The sequence below is a fragment of the Rhinopithecus bieti genome, unplaced genomic scaffold (genome assembly GCF_001698545.2).
Source record: "Rhinopithecus bieti isolate Rb0 unplaced genomic scaffold, ASM169854v2 scaffold_6710, whole genome shotgun sequence".
Lineage (NCBI taxonomy): Eukaryota > Metazoa > Chordata > Mammalia > Primates > Cercopithecidae > Rhinopithecus > Rhinopithecus bieti.
In genome coordinates this window covers 2,101,268-2,123,101 of record NW_016805362.1, presented here as the reverse complement: position 1 = coordinate 2,123,101, position 21,834 = coordinate 2,101,268, and the positions used below count along the sequence as shown (strand labels likewise).

Sequence of the window (21,834 nt, the reverse complement as noted above, 5' to 3'; positions counted from 1 at the left end):
CCTCTCCTCCTTCTCCTCCTCCTCCTCCTCCTCCTCCTTCTCCTTCTTCTTCTCCTTTCTTCTTTCTTCTTCTTTCTTTTTCATCACCCACAACAGTAAACATTTCTTGAATTCGGGGGCTGTGCTTATAACTTTATAAAGAACATCTCAGTTAATCTTCAGAATCCTTCGAGGTCAGCACTTTTGTTAATCTCATAATGTCAGTGGAGAAAACAAAACTAGGGAAATTATACAACTTGTCCAAGATTATACAACAGTCAGTGGCTGGACCAGGATCTGCGCACCGACTGTGAGTGCAAACTCTCACTTGGAGGCACTCTGCTGTGATGCCTCTTTGGTGATTGGTTAGGTGGAGAGGCATGTAAAGGCAGAGAAATGGAGAGTGAGCCCATGTGGGTCCTGTCAATAGAGTTAGTTTGGAGTATATATGTGTAAGGGCTAAGAAGGGGGCAGGGATAGAACTAGACTGAGGATAGCTTTGGATTGGTTAATTACAACCTAATTCAGTGGATGGTTATGAAACACTTACCATGAAGAAAGATGAGTAAGATATGGTTTCTAGTCTAGGGAGGGGCACAGATATGAACACAAGGTGGACAGTGCTCCACTAAAAAGCCTTGAGGAATAGGTAAGACTCAGTAAGGAGTTTAAGGAATGATAGGTTTTGCAAACTTTTTTCCTTGGCTTCCAAAAGAAATCCACCCAAGCCCTATTCTTTGCCCTCTTCTCTTTTTGCTTCGACAGTGATAGGTCCAGATTTATTCTCATAGACTGTTACTGATAGATACTGTGTTGATTTTATACCAGGGTTTTCTATTCTGGGATAGGATGCTTCTAAGGAAGACAGAAATAAAGTCATTTTGGGGAGGAAGAAGGAAGAAAAAGAGACAAGGCTGGATCATGATAGACAGTTTAATTTTAGGCTCTTTTAAGAGTCTTAGACAGCTCTTTTATCTGTGACGGGATGTAATTGTTTACCCACAGCAGGGCCTTTTCCAAGTGTCTGAGTGTCTTAAAGTTGTCTTTATAATCACTTTGCAACACACCTTTCTGTCAAAAGCCAGAAATGAAGGCACTTTGGGCCCACTGTTTTGTTTTGTCTGACGTGAATGAACCCTAGTGACAAGCTCCTCTCTGGCTAACACCCTCACATCAGGGCTGCTCTGGCTTCGATCTCTTCTGGTTGTTAGAAGTCCTTGGCATCCTCATGCCATCCCCCCTCAAACACACTGCTCCACACTTTGTGGTTTCCCGGAAGCGCCCAGGCAGCATGGTGCACGGTACCTTGCATCAGCACATGAGGATGACTCCATTTCTGGGTGCAGAACTGGCCAGAGATTGGCGCTGCTTCCTGTGTTGATTCATGGGTGGATGCTCCATACCCTAGTTGGTCATTCAGGGTATGGTCAGGGTGCCTGGGAGAATTAGGCTCCCTTTTCTCTCCCCAGCTTCCTTCCTTTATTCAAAGGTGCACACTACTCAGATCTCAGGGTGCAGGTGGGCTTGAACTGAAAATCCTTCAATCCTATATGTCTGGTGATAAGATCCTGATACCCTTTTAACGGTCTTTTCCAGAAAATAATGAAATACTAGTCAACAACCAGCATTTGCTGGATGGTAGCTCTCTGTTGGACCCTGTTGGTGGGCAGTTGGTATGGGCTCCATAGTGGCCTACTACGGGTCAACTCTCAGCTTTGCCACTCACTAGCTATGCAAATGTGGAAGATCACCTCCCCTCCTAGCACTTTACTTTCTTCATCTGTGAAAGGTGTCTTTAAGAACATGTCTCATCAAGCTGTAGAGAACATCAAATGGGGGTGACAGACCTATGGCACTTTACTTAGTGCATGGTACCTAATCAGCATTCCATAATTGTTAGTGAATTGAAATCCTGCGAATAATACCTGTCATAGATATTATTATCATCATACCCATTTTATAGATAAGGAAACTGAGAATTAATGAGGTTAAGTGACTTGCTCAAGGACAAAGAATGGATAAGTGTCAGAGCTGGGGCTTGAACCCACCTCTTCTTAATCTGAGACCATTCCACACACTTTTTTTTTGTTTTTGTACAGAGCTCTGGCTTCCCAGCCTATGGAACAAGCTACATACAAAACTAGCCACATCCCAGATCCTGCTTAATGATGCATATGCTATCTCTTTGTGTGGGTACTGTGCAGTACAATTAGTAACTTTAAAGGTGGTGTTCAATATATAATCTCTGTCAGCCTCATTTTCCCCATCTGTAAAATCTTTTGGGCTAAGGGAATCACCGAGATTCAGGACTCCAACCCAGGAGCATGGCAACCGAGTCTGGGAGTCTTATTCCCACTAGCTGTGTGCATTTGTGTGTTTACTGATCTCTGTGATTTTTAGTTTAGTTATTTGTACAATGGGAATAATATTTCCCACAATAGAGTAGTTAGAAGATTGGAAAGTGTGAGGAAAGTCCTTAACACATAGTAGGTGCTTAAGCTGTGACAGCTGTCACTGAAATTTCTATGACTTATCTATGACCTGGAAACAAGCCTCCTTACCTTTCTTTTCTAACTTGGAAAAAAGCATGCACTATATTTTATTTAACGTTTACTTTCTAGGGTAGGAACTGCTGTAACATTGTGGTTAAAAGTGTAGAACTTAATTTAGGTGGCCTGGGTGCAAATCCTCATTTTACCACTTGATTAGTTGTGTGACTTACAGCAGGTTGCTGAACCTCTCTGTGCTTTAGTTTCCTATGCGTTAAGTAAGGAGCCTTTTCCACCTAGGATTGCTTGAGAATTGAAAGAGTTAATTTGCATGGGGTGTCTAGAATAGACCATAGTCCTTAGTAAGTTCTCAGTACACGTTAGCCTTTGTTATTCTAACCTAGGTATGTACATTCAGCAGCCCCATACTCATAACAAGTGAGCAGAACTCAAGTCCAAGAAGGGTTCAATATGTTCTCTGAATTCTTCAGCAGTGTTTGTCTGGAATTCTTTGTTTTCTCTCAGGTCTCATTTAATAAGCACTGACCACTCCCCATCTTCCTACCCTGGGCTCATCCTAGGATTTCCTTGGATTTGATTCTTTTAAAATTAGACATGGAAACATTAACAGAAGAGAAAATAATACCAAGGGAGATTTTGCTTGTTCATGTTTTCCCCCCATCTCTGCCCATGTGTGGAGGTACAAGGGAACATCCCCACCTTACGTCCCTCTGTCCATCGTCATCTGCTTCCCTGGCCCGGGCAGCAGAACCACAGCTACCAATGGCCTTTGTCCGAAGAGTGGAATGTGTATGCACTGGCTTCAATTCAATCTGCTTTGCTGAGTGAAAGTGAGGTGGTGCGGTGCTTACTCTCTTCATTCCTCCTTTACTCAGTTCACAGGTGTTTTGCCCCAGGAGGAAGTTGTTTTCCCAATGTGTTGGCTTCTGAAGGTCACCTCTTAATTCCAACTTTCAGTTAAAAAATGTTTGTATACAAGGGGGTGAATGATACGTGTAACTATGTCTCTATCCATCCTGATTCATGGACCGTGCTACCCAAGGATATGGCTGATACATTTCCAGAAGAAGAAATGAGACACCAGGGCCCATTGCTGTTAGGATGAGAGGAGGAAACAAGCCATATCTTGCAATCACACAGACATCTCTGCTGAAGCCACTCTGGCTGCAGCCGCATGGTATTTTGAAGGCAGCATTTCCTCACCTGGGAAGCCCTTGAGGTAGGGAACCTTGGGCCCTCCTGGGTGCTTAGCCTTGGCTCAAGAGCAGTTGATAGTGGTCCTAGACACCAAAATACATCTACCTAGGGAAGTTGTAGCATGAGTTAAATTAAGTCTAACCTTGTTGGGGAAGTAGAGGTGAGGGTCCAATTAGGAAGAGGCAAGTTGAGGCAGGCAACAGTTCTAAAGGAGACCCCTGGACCATCAGGCCACTAGCTTGGAGTCATTGAGCAACTCTAATGAATTCTTCAACCTGCACACTTGACCTTGATCCTGAGCGCCTCCCACCTGGCACCCACATCTCCTGTGTGGGCAGTGACTTTCTGCTCTGGAATTTCCTTTGGAAGCCTCATTGGGAAAGTCATCCCAACTCAAATTTTTTTCTGGGGTTTCATTATTGCCTAACCTTAGATTATACCAGCTGGGATTGTCTTGAAATATTTCCTTCAGAACCATGTTGTTCTCCTATATAAACGCTGAATTGGTGGTCATTACTGGGCCATCCACTATTTGGTGAGTTGCTTTCTCCTATTTGGGAGCACATTGCTTGGTCTGTATGCAGTGCTTGAAGGGACTGAAAACAGAAAGGTAAGCTGGTGGGCTTCATGTTTGGATTTGGAGAAACAAGGACTTCTTTGGCCTTGACCATAACATTGGACTTTAGTAAGTGGTGCTTTAGTTCTTGTTCGTTAAGCACTAAATGCGTGAGTCAAAAGTCTGGGGCATAATCCTCAATCATCAGCATCAGTACCATTTGAAATACTGTTAAAAATACACACTTCTAGACCTGCTATAAAAGCATGTTTGAGGAAATCAGTACTTTAACAAGCCATGTAGTTATTTAGGTGTGAGAGCTGCCCAATAACTTATGGCAACTTTCACAGACTTACTGGACCTCTTAACTCATGAGTGTTGCCCTTCTGAATAGCCCCCAGGGGAATCCTCTGCTTTCTCTGTAGTGGTTCTGAATCTCCTCTCATGCATCTGCCTTTTAGCACCTGAATACTCTCCATGGTGGCAAGACTTGCCTATTTAACTTTTAAACAGTCTAAATCATTCAGGGACACAGCTGAATCATCAAACTGGTTACTACCACTTCTGGTCAGAAATAAATGGTGGCAGGTAAGGAGAGAGCTTTTTTCATGTCTCATACAAATGGCGTCTGAAGACAGTTCCCAAAGGGGAGTCCCCAAGATGATTTTAGCTCTAGCTGTCTGATTGTAGTAAGGGTGTGGAGCATCTCAAATAATTTTAAAAGCCTGCATTCATTTGGGTGAATTCTGTTTTTATAAAAGAAGAGCTCCTGGCCAACATAGTGAAATCCCATCTCTGCTAAAAATACAAAAATTAGCTGGGCATGGTGGTGCACACCTGTAGTCCTAGCTACTCAGGAGGCTGAGGCAGGAGAATTGCTTGAACCCAGGAGGTGGAGGTTGCAGTGAGCAGAGATCATGCCACTGCACTCCAGCCTGGTGACAGAGTGAGACTCCATCTCAAAAAATAAAAAATAAATTTTAAAAAGAAGAGCATCTTCCAGCCATGCCTTAGTCCCATCAGGAAGCCCCTCTCCAAAAAGTGACAGCTTGCTAGAGTGGAGAGGGAGATTTCCAGAATTATGAACACTATTGGTCAACAGTTACATCCCAGCCCTCCCATGACTGACTGGTAGGCCAATTCTGGATTTGTAAGATGTTCAGTCTCTTCTGATGTTGTTATCCTGAGATGTTATAGTCATAAGGAAGTAACGTAAATACCTTTTATATGGTTGGTAGAATGTTGAAAAACAATTTACTAATTATGGAAAGCTGGAATAAAGACTCAATATGGGAAGGGAAACCTTGTCCCCAAATCCTGGCCTCGCCACTCTCCAGTTGTGTGTTCCCAGGCACATCACCTAGTCCTCAAGCCTGGAGGAGGCAGTCACAGAGCTATCATGAGGATGTAAGAGTCTCCTGGACTTGATGGTAACTAGCATGGTTTCCACTTCACAGTAGGTTTTGTAATGAGTGTTAGTTGCATCTGAATCCCACCAGTTTAACTCATTAAGTCTGAGCTGAGCATCTATGTGGAGGAAAGGGGATAGAGGAAGGGAAGAGGAGTCTTTATGCAAACAGACTAAACTCTGCTTTGCAGAAGAGATAAATATTCAACAAAAGAACACCAAAAAGGAATGAATTGATTGACTCTAAGTGAGTCCCAAATGCACTCATGTTTCCAGAGAGATGGGAGTGGGAGGCCAAGGGTTCTTCACCCTTCCACAGAGGAGAGCATGAGGGGAATTACTGGCAAACATGATTCATTGTAATTATAGACTATGTTTTCCATTTAAAAAGTCACTGCTTTAAACATGGCTCTCAGCAATTACAAATCAATTATAACCTACAATCAGATCTTCCATTTTTAAAGTCTGTGTAGTCTCTAAGCACAGACATACATCATCCTTTTTTTTTTGTTTGAGGTCAGGAGTTCAGTAAGATTATTCAACCAGGGAGTCTAAATGAAGCTAACGGGAACTAATTATCAATCAGCCCTTCTGATAGCAAACTGATGTCCTCATAAGGGATTGTTTGTTATTTCTTCCAGGCAATTTCTTTCCTCACACCCCTGGCTGTTATTTGTGTGGTGAAAATTATCCGGCGAACAGACAAGACTGAAATTAAGGAAGCCTTCTTAGGTAGAGTATTCACAGTTCCTGCTTTAGGGAATGGGGCTGGCCTTAATTAGATGATCGCATTTAAGAAATCTCAGTTGCATCCAACTGATTTTTTCTTTTGGTCAAATTAAGCTGGGGAGGAACAACATAAAATAAAGATAAACTTTAAGCCCAAATAAGAGCCAGTGTGCAGTCCTAAATGGAGGATGGTCAGAGGCCGCCCGCTGTCGCTGTCCGTTGTGCTGAATGCTCATAACACCCCGTACACACCGGAGAGCTGTGCTGCTCAGGCGCACACTCTGGGCAGCTCTTGGCAGTAGGCAAAGTAAATCTAAAACTTTGTTACCTCCGACTGTCCAGTCTCACATTTTTGGCTAATAGACCCACATTATGCGCAATTCAGAAATCAACAACAGACTCCTCGACCAAACACTGTTGCGTAGAGGCAATAATGGACAAGTGCGGGTGTAAAATAAAATAGATATTACAAACGAGCTCTATAACTCATCTTAAGTTTGAAGACATTTTGGTAGTTAAGTGTTCACTATTATGTGAAGAGTGTTATGATCTTTGTCATTGATTATAACATCATTGTTATAAATTCTTCCCAAGCTAAGCCATGTCTGCAGGGGATAAGAGTTTGACATTTCAGGATTAAATGTGTTTTTCTGGTCTTCATGTTAATCAAATCCTGAGTAAATGACAGCACCAAGAGATAGCCAAAACTACTTGGCTTGTTTAGCAAACAAAATAAACTAACCTGTAGCCAGGTTTTCAGCTTTTGACCATGAGAAAACCAAATCAGGTTGATTTTTTCTTTTTTTGACACGTCACCTAAAAGTTACCCAAATCCTCAGCCCAAATTTTGTTTTTGGTGTGTTATATGGATTTACCATTCAATGGCATAGTAAGTCTGGAAAATGAGAGCCTTCACTTAAGGGTGTGTTTGTTAATTATTGGGCTTTGAGGAAATGAAAATGTAGCAAAATATGGTCTTCCCTTTTTCATGGTAAGGGAGTGAGTGTGAGAGCTGCATCTAGGGAGTGTGGAACAACAAGCAGCTCCTGGCCTAAAGCAGCACACAGAATGCTTCCTATATAACCAGGCTTCGGTTAGGCCCTATCTAGATGAAAGGAACAGAATCCCTCTCAAATTAGCTCAAATAAATTAGGGGTTTAATTACAGGGCTCTGATAAGCAATCTCACAGACATCCAAGAAAAAGGGGGAAAAGTTCAGAGGCACCTCACAGGGACTGGAATGGGGAACTGGGCCATCAGGAGGGGAGACCTCCCTCTTGGCTCATGACCACTGCAGTATGCCTTCCCTCTTCTCCTGACACTCCCAGCCTGATTCCTCTGCCTCAACTTTGTTTCTGCTGCCCCGTGTATCTAGTTTATGTGAGGCTTGGGCTTGCAGTGGTGGTGGCTTCTGCCCCCAATCTGTCTGCCTGTTCAACTTCGATGCCCACCCACCAAGCTTCACTGTGTTTCTTGGTCCAGACTTCCTAGACAGAGTCTTTGTACTTCCTAGACAGAGTCAGCTCATTTCTCCAGCCTGGCCACAAAAGCCGTGAGTCCCTGACCAGGCTGTCCATGCCCTCCCTCAGGTCAGGTGTGTACTGCAGGCTGCCCTTGTATGGCTTGGACTTTTGGTCACAGGTTTCAGTCTCCTCAGCTGAGGTGGGAAAAGGTCACATCCTCCAAGGATGCAGGTAGGTGTCCCTTCACACATGGCTTGAGTGGCCAGGCAGTGTTTGGATGGATATCACCATAGTCTCCAAAAAGTGCTGTTGGGAGCCCTCTCAGTTCGCTTGTAAATCCCTTTAGTTCATGCTTTATTCTAGTGGCTCCTCTGGCATGGAGTCTCAAGATAAGTGACTGTGGGTAAGAACTGTCTTTTGTGGTTGTGGTTCTCACTGATGGCTGGCTTTTGGAGTGGGACTGCTGTCACAGCAGTGAGTAGCTCATAGTTGCCTTCTCCAGACTTTTTGTTCTGAGCTAAATCTCCCTTAGGGTGACATTTCAAAATTGAACATCATACTCTGTCTGCTATATGTTAACAGAGAAGGTGGAATTATTGGATGTTCTGTTTGCCTAAATAAATAACAGCCTGCTCTATAAAAATGATGAACAGCCTCCCATTGTGTGTAAAGGTTTTTTTTTTTTTTTTTTTTTTTTTTTTTTTTTTTTTTTTTTTTTTTTTTTTTTTTAGGAAGCCTTGGAAGTAGGGGGTGGAGGCGGGTGATCTTTAAAAGCCAAGGACAGAAAAGTGGGTGTACATTTTCCAATGTTGTCTGGAATTCAGGACTCTATCAACCAGGAGGTTTAGTTCTCAGTGCTCTTCTTTAGTCAGATGTCTTCAGCAGACTTTAACCCAGGCTTCCAAACCTGGATCCCAAGTGCTGCCCTCATCTCCAGGTAAACAGTGGCCATGTTTGTGCATCTGGCATTGGTTGGGAGGAGTGAGGTTTGCCCCATGCAGCATTGGGCTTTTAAGAATTCAGGCTGCAAAACAGTCAGGTCTGTATAATATAGGAACCCTGTTATAAAAGCACAATAGTACTGATTTCCTACAACAATGAAAGTAACAACAAAAGCCCTCTAATCCCCTGGAATGCTTATAACCAGTAGTGTCCTGAGTACAGGCTGCTTACAAGCCAACTCACGGGACACGTTGTTTTGAAATTTTTTTTATCAGACACAGTATGGTTTGTCTTTTTGACTCTTCTCTCAAACCCACAGTGCTGTGGGATGGTGTAAAATCAGAACAGCGTTTATGAACGAGACCCACTGGGTTATTGTTAATGAATAAGCATTCCTGATGGGGGCCATTTATTTTCCTTTTTGTCCAGCCTTTCATGGGTCTGATCCCAGCACAGCTGTCCCTCTGGTGTCAGTGAGGGGCTCCTGCATTGATCCCCAGAGGGTTGTGCTATTCCGATAAAAATATTAAACAGTTTAGGTTCCTGCTATAATGCTGAAATGACCGTGTTAAATATCATCACCAGCTTCCTACCTTTCTGTTTCCTTCAGGTGTTTGGATCAGACAGGAAAGTTGCCAATTGTTGGTGGTTATAATACATCCATACATTTTCCAGCTTAGCTACTTCAGACTTTTTAAAGAACAGCTCTGTGCTATGATAAGCCCACCAGGCTCAGAGGCTGGTGAAGTGATCCATGTGGCTGTGTATGAAGTTCACCAAGATTTACGTGGGGTGATAGGGAATTGGCCAGGGATGCTTGTTTCCAGAGAGGCCATGCTAGGACCAGGATGAGAATGAGTCCAGCCCCACTGGGAAAACACAGCAGTGAGCCTGGCAGGCCAGCCCTAACAGAGAAGAGACCACAGTAATTTCCCGGCAATCTCACAACCTGTTAATTATCAGGGTTTGTGGAGAGAATATGGCAAAGATATTCTAGGGAATTTTTTCTACCCTCTTGGAGAGAGGCCTCTCCACAGTGCTCTGAGCTTGCCAGAGAGAAGGGGAGCTGGCATTTGAGGAAGGAAGGGTCTATGTGTTCAGAATGCAGTCAGTGGATCTTTCCAAGTTCCCTCATATTCAGTTCCAATTTCTGCACCCCCATTTCATGCTCCGTGTTTTGATGGCAGTGCTGTGCTGCTGATTCACGCTCTGCCCTCCAAGTCTGTGGCCTGTCCCTCCTTTCTGCCACACTCAGATATGGCCAGTTGCCCCCATCTCACACGTAGGTGATTTGTTTCCCTTTGACAAAGATGTTCATTTGAATGTGTCCCTCCCATTCTCTCTGCTTCAGATGACTTGTTAAAAACAGGTGGGTTGTGTTCCCATCTCTGTGGCTCGTGCTCTTAGTGGTATTGGCCATTCCTCAGTACTTTCTGCTCATAGAACAACATATTTGTCTCTCTCGATGGGCTGTGAATTGCCCTAGGCAGCTCCTTCCCGAAAATGCCCCCATTCACTGCTAAATTCTTATATAAATCTCAGCTAGTATTGAACAGTTAATATTTGCCGAAGGGAAATGGTAGCTCACATGCTTTATTATTCAACAAAGCAGTGGAATGGGGCATCAATAGGTTTTTATTGCTTCTGTGAGGCATTTGACCTTCCATCACATTGATGGTGATGACTCTGCCTTTTATGCACTCTCAATAAACCACAGGAGAGAGGTGCAAGATCTTTGCAGTGAAAGCTCTGTGACTCATGTTGCCTGTCGCCTTCGGGACAATCTGTGCTGCATCTGGCAAAGTCTTCCCAAACTGTTTGGAGAAAGTCCCTGTGCTCTGTATGGTCAAATAATGTATCCCAGAAGTTCTTGCTGTTTTAGATGGCAAAAAGCACTGCCTGGGCAGACCTTCTCCAAACCCAGTGAGGCTTTTGGACTCCAAACCCAGTGAGGCTTTTGGACTCTGCACCTTCGCAGAAACAGTGATTTGTTTGATAACAAATGGACAGCTGTCGGCCAGTGATGGGTCAATAATGAGATAATTGCCGAGTGGGAATGTCCTTTTCTGCAGTAGGATTCCAGCAGCTGCTCTGATTAGAATTATGTCTGAGAATGTTGCCAGGAGGAAATAAAAAAAGTTATGTTTCTTGCTACCAGTAAAAGAAATTCTACATGCTGTGGTATTAAATCTGTTCATATCAGGCCAGAAAATGATGGATGAGCTCCTCTGTGATTGTGAAAATTTCAGTCAAGGAGGAGAGATAAATTTCATGACACAGGGGCCTAGAATTTTATGAGTCATTCTCCAAAGTCCTGGCGTAATTATATTTTGCTCTAGCAACCCAAACGTATCTCTGTTTTCAAAGTATTCATGCCTATTTCTGTGGTCATTAAATAGTATTATAATGTAACAGTGATGATGATGATAATGATGATGATGATTTTGATTTGAGAGCCAGCTTGCTATTTTTCTGTCTGTTGGTTTTGTTTTGTAGCGGTGTCCTTGGCTCTTGCTTTGAATGGAGTCTGCACAAACACTATTAAATTAATAGTGGGAAGGTAAGTTCCAAGAAGAATGAAATGGTGACTTAGACTATGAAGGTCATCTGTATAGGAAGCTGGGCCAGCAGACACTGGATGGGATGGATTTGAGCTCATCTAGCTCTCCCTTAAATCGTCCTTCTGAGCTTTCCATCCTTAGCACAGATCTTTCCTTTGAATTACGAACTCACTATTTTAGAAAGCAGGAGATCACTGGCAAGGAAATGCCCACTGACCATACTTTCTTGTAGGACAAAGCTCACTGCTGGCGTTTCCAGTTCCTTCCACTGCCAGCCCAAGGCCTCCCCTGACACCCTCTCACTTGTCAGTTTTGGTCTCTAATAAATAAGTAGGATTTCTTACCTATCATTCTCTTCAGGATGAGACATATGGATTGGCATCTGAGCCTGGGCTTACGGCACATTTCTCTTACTGCCCTTGAGAAATGATTTCTTTTTCCATTTATCTTTCCTTCTCTTCTGACTGCTCTGGTGAAGAGCTGGTCTCTGCAGACATGAGCGGTCAAAACATCTGAATACAAGAACTAACTAACTCTAGCTGGCTGTTGGCCTGGGACACACTAGATCCCCTCTCAGAACGTTAGTATTTATTTTATCTACTGGATGCAGGCCAGGAACTGAGGGGGCAGGAGATAGATAAAAATCAGGCAGTACATGGCCTGTTGCTGCTGTGTTCCCTTAACTTTGTGTGCTTAGAGCTACCACAGTGCCCTGACCAGTGCTCACTCTCAGGCCTTGGCCCTCTGAGGTTCTGGTGCATTAGGTGGAAGTCCATACTTGGAGAAATGCTGGCTGAGTACTGGAGAGACAGAACCCCAGCTGTTCTGGTAGACTGCTTATGCCCTACCTGAGTTGCAGAACTGAAGGACCAGTGATCAGGACTGTGACTTGGAGTGCTCAGAAAGCAAGCGCTGTGTTTCTAATATTAGCTAAGCTTCACCCATGGTAGGTGCTCAGCAAATATTAGTTGAGTATGAATGTGAGGTGATAGACCATCACCTACCTATGTAAGGACCCTCATTCGAGTGAGGCAGTAAAGCATGCGGTGAAGTATGTTGGCACAAAGATCCAGGCACTGGTGTTCAGAGCTCGTCTTTGCCACTTACTGGATGTGTGTGACCTTGAACAATGAAGAGCCTTCATTTTTGCACCTGTGAAATACAGACAGCCCCAGGCTCTGCCTCAGGGTTCTCCTAAGGATTATATGGCACAATGGGAGTGTGGACCTTAGCACTGTGTCTGAAGCCCAGTAAGCACTCAGGACTTCCTTCAGCTGTGATTGCTGCAGGAGGCTCGACTTCAGGCCCAAGGCCACCCCTATGTAGAGGTCTCTTTCCCATGTCCTAGACCAGAGAGGCCAACCTGGGGCACTGTGTCTTCTGCATCATGGAGCTGAATGTTTAAGGTCTCTCAGTAAGGCCAGGTGAGGCCTGTCATTTCAGGAAGGGCAAGTGGCCACCCAAATTCAGGATATATGGACACGAGGCACCTGGAGTCTTGGATCCCAGAGGCAGCCTCTGAAATAGATCAAGCAGTAGAGCAGTAGATAAATAGGATTACTTATTTATCATTCTCTTCAGGATGAGACCTGTGGATTGGCATTTGAACAATCCATGCCAATATCCAACAATAGAGCGGTAGATCAAGACAGGAAGTAACTTTTAGTCTACGGGTGGCATGAAGCCTTCCTTTTCACACCTGTCAAACAAGGAGGTTGGGCCAGAGGACACTGCTTAGGTGCCTCCTGTAAGTCATGTCACTTTATCCTCAGGATCTCAGCTTTGGGTCAGTATTGATTTCCCCCTTCTACAGATGTGGAAACTGAAGCTGGGGGAGACCAAGTGACCTTCCCAAGGTCATAAAGCGAGTAAGTGGTATGTGGGAGCGCCAACTCAGATTTTTCTGACACCAAAGCCTGAGCTTTTCCTCAAATGGCTGTGTCTAGAATATTCTGTGGGGAGCTCCAGTGTTGACGGCCAAGGGGGCTGAGGAAGGAGCTAGGGGAGTGGGGAGTTGGGGGGGTCAGCTTGGGGTCATTTGTGATGGCAACATTTTATATTGAAAATGTCCATGGTGTCTTTTGTAGACCTCGCCCCGATTTCTTTTACCGCTGCTTTCCAGATGGAGTGATGAACTCGGAAATGCACTGCACAGGTGACCCCGATCTGGTGTCCGAGGGCCGCAAAAGCTTCCCCAGCATCCATTCCTCCTGTAAGTTCATGACTGGAATGCTCTTAATGCCCCCAGTCATGTTTCCTGCTCACTGTCTTTGGGAATTTAGGTGCAGAGCAAAGCACTGGTATGTGACTGTCAAGCGCAGTTCATTTTTCTTCACTGTACGGCGTTTGGCTTAGAAACAAGATTATTCAACAGGAAGTAATAAGCCTGGGATGAGGCTCTGGAACTTGTAAAACATTGTATGTGTTGCTTTCATGAGCTTGGCAGAGCATAACATGTGATGCTCTATCCCTGCACAGTACGATTCACGACAAGGGAATTCTCCATGCTCCCTGGGACCCTCCATTGTTTAGGTCATTGTTCCCTCTAGTTTATTTCTTCAATTGAGGTGTTGCGCATGTGTGTACACAAATATATAGCACATATGTATACATATATACATATACATACATATGTACATGCATATACATATACATCTCCCCATACCTCCAGTTTATAGTCTGACTCTAGATGTGTGAATGCCTTAAAACAAAGACTTAATGCTGTGAATCAGAAGCAGTGCAATGTAGCTGAAAAAGACAGAGGTCTTTGAAGTCTAACAAACCCTGGCTCTGCCAGGTATTAGCTGGGGGACCTCACCTCCCTATGCCTGAGTTCGTGCTGTAACGTGGGAATAAGAATGCCTCCTTTATGGGTTGGAATGAGGATTAAAATAAGTGGTGATGATCCCTCCCATTTCTGGAGCAGCAGCTCTGCCAAAATAGTAACATCAATTATCTTATTTAATCCATGCAGTATATGTAAAGCACTTAGTATTGTGACTTTCAATAAACAGTAGTTATCTACACAATTATTGATGATCAGAGCTGAAGTTTCCTGAGCGTAATGGCTCATGTCATCATCCATCCCTCAGTTCATATTGCATGACTCAGGTGCCAGGCACTGTGCCAGGCACGGGGGATGCAAGGATAAATAAGATGCAGCTCGTGTCCTGGGGAGTGCCCAGGTAGTGAGAGATGGTGTATTTAAGTTGATGATTCCTGGGATAATTGTAGAACTATGGTCACAAGTGACCATCTTGAATATGACAGGCTCTTCTCATGATGCCAAGTCCTTAATTCTCCCACAAGTCTGATTATTATTTACCTTTAGCAAGCCTGCTATTTTAGCCTCTTTTTTTCCCTAAATACTCGAGACACATCCTGCTAATGGCTGAATCAAAAAATAACTGAACGCTGTTTCCTGAGGAGTGGCTGTTGGACATGTTGCTCAAAGCCGTTGAAGACTAGGGCCTGTCTACCACACATTAGCTGGGGGCAGACACTCTAAATGAATCACTGTCAACTTGCACAATAACCTACCAGGTGGGGGATTGTCTCAGTTTCACACATAAGGGCACTGAGGATCAAGCAGGCTTGGTAACTTGTCTAAGGACACCAGCTCTGACAGGAATATCTGTAGGTACCAGCTGGAGGAATTCCTGCTGCCTTGGGACTTTCAATGATCAAATACAACAAAGCATTTACAGTCCATGTTTATTTAAGTAAATAACTAATTTTCTTCTCTAGTTTGTTGGAAACTGTGGTGAGTTGAGTAGTTACCTCCAAAAAAAATACGTTTTAAGTCCCAGCCCCTGGAACATGTGAGTGTAACCTTATTTGAAAAAAGGATCTTGTTTGATAATAATATGACCCTGTAGACTGGAAATTTGCTAAGAGAGTAGATTTCAGGTGCTGTCATCACAAAAAAATAAACCATGTGATGAGATGGATATGGTAACTTGTTTGACTGTCGTAATCCTTTCGCTATGTATATTTTTATTTGAAAGAATGAACACTGATTTACATGCCAAAAAAGAAAAAGGAAAAGGAAAAGGATCTTGGCACATGCAATTAAGTTCCGATCTCGAGATGAGATCATTCTGGATTTAGGGTGAGCCCTAAGCCCAGTGGCAGGTGTCCTTATAAAGGAAAGGCTCAGCCAGGTGCAGTGGCTCATGCCTGTAATCCCAGCACTTTGGGAAGCCAAGGCAGGCAGATCACGAGGTCAGGAAATCAAGACCATCCTGGTCAACATGGTGAAACCCATCTCTACTAAAAACACATACACACAAATTAGCTGGGCTTGGTGCACATGCCTGTAATCCCAGCTACTCAGGAGGGTGAGGCAGGAGAACAGCTTGAACCAGGGGGTCAGAGGTTGACCCAAGATCGTGCCGGTGCACTCCAGCCTGGCAACAGAGTGAGACTCCATCTCAAAAAAAAAAAAAAAAAAAAAAAAAAGCTCAGGGTTCTTGTAGGCTCCAGCCATTTCTGTGACTTAAGACAGAACACCCATTTGGAGTTGCTTCCTCCCTAAATATGTTTTTTTCTCTATGAAGTCCCATTTTAAGTGATCACCTGTTTTGGAGGACTTGTAGTTACCAGCTGGAGGAATTCCTGCTGTATTGAGTTACTGTCTCCTTGTTTCCAGGGAGTCCCATGCTGGCATTGTTTAGCGGTACCTGGAATAGTATTCACCTGGGATCAGCTCCCATCTGCTCTCCATCTGTCTCCTGGTAGAGTCATTGAAGTTCTCTTAGCTTTTTTCTTCCTTTGTTCTCTTCTCCTTTCCTTCTCTTTCTTCTTTCATTCCTCCCTTCTCCCTCCTGTCACTTTCTGTCCTCCCAAAGACTTGGTGCTGAATCTTAAGGGGCTTCAGAAAGTAAAAGCACCCAAGAAGTGAAACTCTAAGAAAAACCTTAATACTGGCTTTTAGAATGGTTGGTGGGGGATTGTAGCACAATTTACTGTCTACTGTTGCATTTGAACTTGGGAACAAAATAGCTGTCATGTGAATCTCTCAAGCTGTCAGCCTACTGGACCTCGGAGATTAGAAGCTGGGCCCCACAAAAATGTTGATTTTAGATGCACATCCTCCCTTCCAACCACCAGGAAGCATTTTCTGACATGGCTGGCTTTCGGCTGCCTTGTCAAATGCGTGGCTGACATCTGATCGGTGGTAGACCAGCTTTTTGGCAGAGGCAATTAGATCCTTTGCTTATGATGCTACTTAAAATGTTACACATTTTTACTCCTTGGCAGACACCGAATTCTACCCAGCCTCTAGGCTTTGATGGTGGTATTTTCATTCATTTTCTCATTTTTTTTTAAATGACAGGTTAGTGATTGGCTTGGAGGGAGTGCCATATCCACTTAAAAAATCCACCAGTGCTGTTTTCTGGATTTCTTAGTAGCTAATAGGAAGCCTAGTAGTTGATGTGACTGCATCTCAGAGGGGGTGACCAAGTGGACTCCCATTTTGATATAAATACTCTTTTTTTCCCTTAAGAAATCAATTTCATAGGCTGGACTTGAGTGACTGGGCAGGGGAGTTCTGGACTGAGGGATCTCCTAAGACTAATTCTGCATGCTAGGTAGACGTGGGTTTTGCTTCTGCTGTGTTTGCAGATAATTGGCGGCTGGAATGGAGTCCGTGTCCTCATGTTGTCCTTAGAACAGTTGGTTTTCTTTGAACTTGAGAACAAACATTGATTTCTTTTGGAAACAAAGGATCTTGTTCTTAATCTACCATAAGCAGCCAAACAACGCTTGTCTGAGGGGCTTATGTGTCAAACTCTCAGCAAACAGCAGTTCCCCATGGCAGCATTCTTATGGGGCTTGCTCTGTAAGGCAGCCTAAGCCACCCTTGATTGGAAAAGCAGAGACCACAATTTCAAAGAGCAAGTGATTTTCATCCAACCTAAAAGAAGCTTAGGCTTTAAAGTGGAGAAAGGCAGTGTACCTTCCCATAGTTCTTAAAGCAGGGATATTCTGAAAAGAGAATTTGTCTCTCAGAGCATAATCTCGATTTTTGATTGAGTATTGATTCAACTTCCAGAGAGAGGATAGATTTAAGAGAGAAAAATAGAAGCAACAAATTATTAATGCTATGTCGAGGTATTAAGAAACTTCTTTCCTGTGAAGATGGTGGGAATAAATAAAGCATTACTCTCGTCCAGGTGTCAGCGAATGACAGCATATGGACCAAGTCCAGTGGCTGCTGGCTTTCATAGGTAGAGTTTTACGGGAACACAGAGATGCCTGTTCATTTCCATGTTGTCTGTGGGCTCTTTCACTTTACAATGGCCATGCTGAGGAGTCGCAGAAGAGAAACATGGCCCACAAAACTGAAAATATGTATTATCTGGCCCTTTACAGAGAAAATTTACTAACCTTGCAGTCGCCCGTGCTCCGAACAGATAGTATTAAAAAGCTTTACTAAAGCAAGACCAGTGCACTCAAATTGTGCACATGTTTCCATTTTAAACATGTTAAACTCTATTACAGTATAAAAAGGGGCAATTGTTGCTTGTGGAATACATGGTTTAAATGACAGAGAAAGTCTAAAAGGTATTCCTGGCTGATGAAGATTCAACAGGTGCTTCTTGAGTTCTTTCCATTAGGTATGTACCAGGCTGAGCCCTTGGGGAGAGTACAGGGGTGATCAGACGTGGCCCATGTTTTCCTCCAGGATGAAGTCAAACATTAAGTTGTTGAACACCACACTCTGGGATTGGGGAGCTGAGAATTCCAATCAGGGGACACGGAAAGCCTCCAGGGAGGAAAAGCCCTTTATCTTAGAGTTTCCCATAAATGAGTACATACAAGTTACATGTTTTGAGATGTTTAGTTATGAAATGTCTTAATTCTATTCTTTAGCTGCGTGTAGAATTCTAGGAGGAAAATCGTTTCCATGCAGGATTCCGGTTCACGCTGTGCTTGAGAAGTCTGACTGCGTTCCTTGGCTTTGCTTTGTTTTTCTTTCTCTGGAAACTTTTACGGTTCTTTCTCTGTGTCTTACTATCTGAAGTCCACAATGATGTACCTTACCGGGATTTGTTTTTTGTATTTATCGTTCTGCTCACTCTGTAGGTCTTTTTAATCTGGAACTGCATGTACCTCACCTTTGTGTTCCCTGTTTCTTCTCCCTGGAACTGTGTTAGGCAGATGTTGAGGCTCCTGGACTGACCTTTTTATTATCTCTCCTCTCCTACTGTCTCTTTGTCTTTTTTATTCATCCATCAGGGAGACTTTAAAATGTTCATCTACTAAAGCTTCTACAGAATTTTTATGATGAGTTTTATATTTTTAATTTCCAAGAGCTCTTTCTTGAACTCTGATTAGAAAACTGTTAACATCCTGTTTTGTCTTTTCATGGGTACGTCATCTCTTACCCAGCTTTGTTTGCAGGTTTCACCTGTGCCCTGCCTTCCCTTTATTTGTGTGTTTTTGTATCTAGCTTTCCTTAAATATCTGGTACCTTTGCTGTATGTGGTTATTTAAGGTTAAATCATAAAGCTAATTGGGCAGGGCTTGTTAACTGGGCTTCACTGAGGGTGAGTGCAGTGAGCTGGGTTTTCATTGGTTGACCTCCAGTGTTAGCATCTGGCCTTTACTTTGAGGCTGTTTGATTCCCTAGAGGAGGCTCTTCCTACTCCTGCCTCTTATATGTGAACCTGGCATTCTGGAAGCTGTGCAGAAGGGTGTAGGCACTCACAGGTCAGTTCTTCCTCTTTCACATCATCTCCCTATTTTCCATCTGTTTGTTCAACCATGCCCTCCACTCATCTGTGTTTCCAAAACCAGAGCCTCAGATAGTTAAAACTTCTGTCTTCCTCAAGAGTTGGAAAGGGGATGGTTTCCTGGCTTTGAAGGAGGGGTGGAAACCTGGAGCGTTTAACTTCTCTTTGTCGGCACTTTCTACCTATTTGCCTGTTTCTAGCCCCATAGTTCACCCCCTGCCTTCTGCAGTACCTGGTGCCTCTAGTTTCAAAGGCACCAGGGCCTTTGCAGGGCCCTGCCTGGTGAATGGGCTACCTCTCATCAGCACCACCCTCTGCAGGTGTGTAGATGGAGCTGCCTTCAGCTCTGCAAGTCAGTATCTACTTTGCCACCTGCTTCCCATCTTCATAGAGTGGTGTAGTGTTCAGGGGCTCCTAGATGGAATGTGTGTTCCTGTTTGTATTAGTGAGGGCTCTCTGGAGAAACAGAACTGGTAGGATGTCTTTCTATCTGTCTACCTATCTGTAATACCTATCAATCAATCATCAGTCTTCTCTCTATCTTAGCAATCTATCAATCGATTGATTATATTTTAGGGAATCGGTTCATGAAATTGTGGTGGCTGGCAAGTCTGAAATCTATATGGCAGGGTGGCAGACTGGAAATTCAGGTAAGAATTGATGTTACATTGTTGACCCCCCCAAATATGCAGACCAGCAGGCTGGAACTCAGGTAGCATTTCTACACTGCAGTCTTGAGGTAGAATTCCTTCTTATCTGGGAAACCTCAATCTTTACTCTTAAGGCCTTCAACTGATTGGATAAGGTCCCTCACATTATAAAGGGTAATAAATCATACCCTCCATAATTGCTTACTTAAAGTCAATTGACTGCAAACATTCTTCACTGCTAAAAATACCTTCACAGCAATGTCTAGGCTGGTGTTTGTTTGATTAAACAACTGGCCACCATAGTCTAGCCAAGTTGACACATGTGGTTACCTATCACACTGTTCTTCCTTTCTTTACCCATCATTTTAAAGTCACAAATACCATCATGTTGCTCTAATGTATTCAATGTAGAGGAATCATTTTTAAGAGAGTTCTTGCTTTGCCTCAGTGTTATTACTATTGATAGCAGAGTCCTTAAGGGTGGAGCATACAGACTATATGGTCTTTTACCGGCTGCGTGTCTGGGAGTTTGCTTTTGCTGAAAGAGTCTAAGTAAGTTTTAACTATGAATTGAGAAATTATCACATGATAGCATCTATGCCAGTTTTAATGCCATCGAGCATGAATATTCAATATAAACCAGCTGTTTCTTAGAGTGGTTAGGCAGGCCTTTGTGTGAAGAAAGAGGAAACAGGAGAGTAGGGGAAATTGCAAGATTTGTTTGTTTTGCATCATTTAATGGAATGAAATTGCTGTCAAGGGGTTTTGCTGGTAGATGGGAAATTTGAAAAATGCCACTCTCTTTTCTTTTAAGAATTGTATAAAATGGCATGGACTGCTTAGGTCGTTTGTTCCAACAGGACATATTGGTGGCCATGTGTCTGAGGTCACCTCAACTTGTATGGTTTCTCTTTTTACCTAAAAATGAAAGTTCCAGGTTCACTAATATGTCAAGGGATATCAGCGAACTTGGCAAGATCCCCTCATGGTTTTCTCCCTGAATTTTTATAACCCTACATCTCAAGTTTCCAAGACAATTGCAGAGGTTCTGGGAAGCAACCACAGTTGTTTTGCCAAATAAAGGAAGACTCCTCCTAGATCCTGGGAGGCTGCTTTGGGCATGCCAAACCCCTGGAGGGAATGGCTGTTTAAAACCGAATCAGACAGGCCTCTTTGGAGGGCAGTGTTTCTCAACTTGGTTTTTTTGTTTTGTTTTGTTTTGTTTTGTTTATCACTCCCTCCTCCCCATGGAGCCTTTTTAGATTTTTTTAAAATTATTTTTTAAAATAATTCCCACCATAAAATGTTAATGCCACAGATATATACCTGTTTTATGTCTTAACAATACAAGCTTTTAGGTTCACAGTCATGTTAAGGGACATCAGCGTACTAGGCAAGAGCCCCTCATTTTTTAAAATTTCCTAATGATCTTTTCCCCTAAATAATTGTAATATCTAAGATTTTAAGATCTCCCCAGGAACCAATTTTCATCTCCTCAGGGGACATACGAGAACGCATGTTCTAGGGCAGTGGTTCTCCACCGGGCAGTTTTGTATCCCCAGGGGACATTTAGCAACGTCTGGAGACATTTTTGATTGTCACAAGTGTGCGTGTGTGTGTGTGTGTGCATGCATGTGTAACGGGGGGTGCTACTGGCATCTTGAGCGCAGAGGTCAAGGATGCTGCTGAATATCCTGCAGGGCACACGACAGCCCCTGTGGCAGAGAATTATCTGGCCTCAAATGTGAATAGTGTCCAGGCTGAGGAAGCCTGTTCTAGGGTAATTAGGCAAATATATGGAAGAAATTGATCACTGTGTTAAATTCATCCACTCTCCAAATTCCTGGTCTGAATAAGTAGAATATTTTTAGCAATGGATACTGTGTAATTAATTCAAAATACTCTTTCTCAAAGAAATAGCTCACTATTTGATTTCTATGAAAAAAAGATCAGAGTTAGATTAAAGGTTATAATTAAAACCCAATGCAAAGCCAGAAATCATGGCTCATGTCTGTAATCTCAGTGCTTTGGGAGGCTGAGGCAGGAGGACCACTTTAGACCAGGAGTTCAAGACCAGCCTTGGCAACATAGTGAGAC

General features: G+C 43.3%; 1 protein-coding gene across 2 annotated transcripts in view; it reads left to right on the top strand.

The window, feature by feature from the left end:
* The window catches only part of PLPP4 (phospholipid phosphatase 4), a 139,228-nt gene that overhangs the window by 57,718 nt on the left and 59,676 nt on the right, over positions 1-21,834 (top strand). For both annotated transcript variants that reach the window (XM_017872236.1, XM_017872237.1), the window contains exons 3-5: positions 6,292-6,382; positions 11,281-11,344; positions 13,433-13,557. In XM_017872236.1, coding sequence (XP_017727725.1) covers positions 6,292-6,382; positions 11,281-11,344; positions 13,433-13,557 — 280 coding nt within the window. The remainder of the gene's footprint in view (positions 1-6,291; positions 6,383-11,280; positions 11,345-13,432; positions 13,558-21,834) is intronic.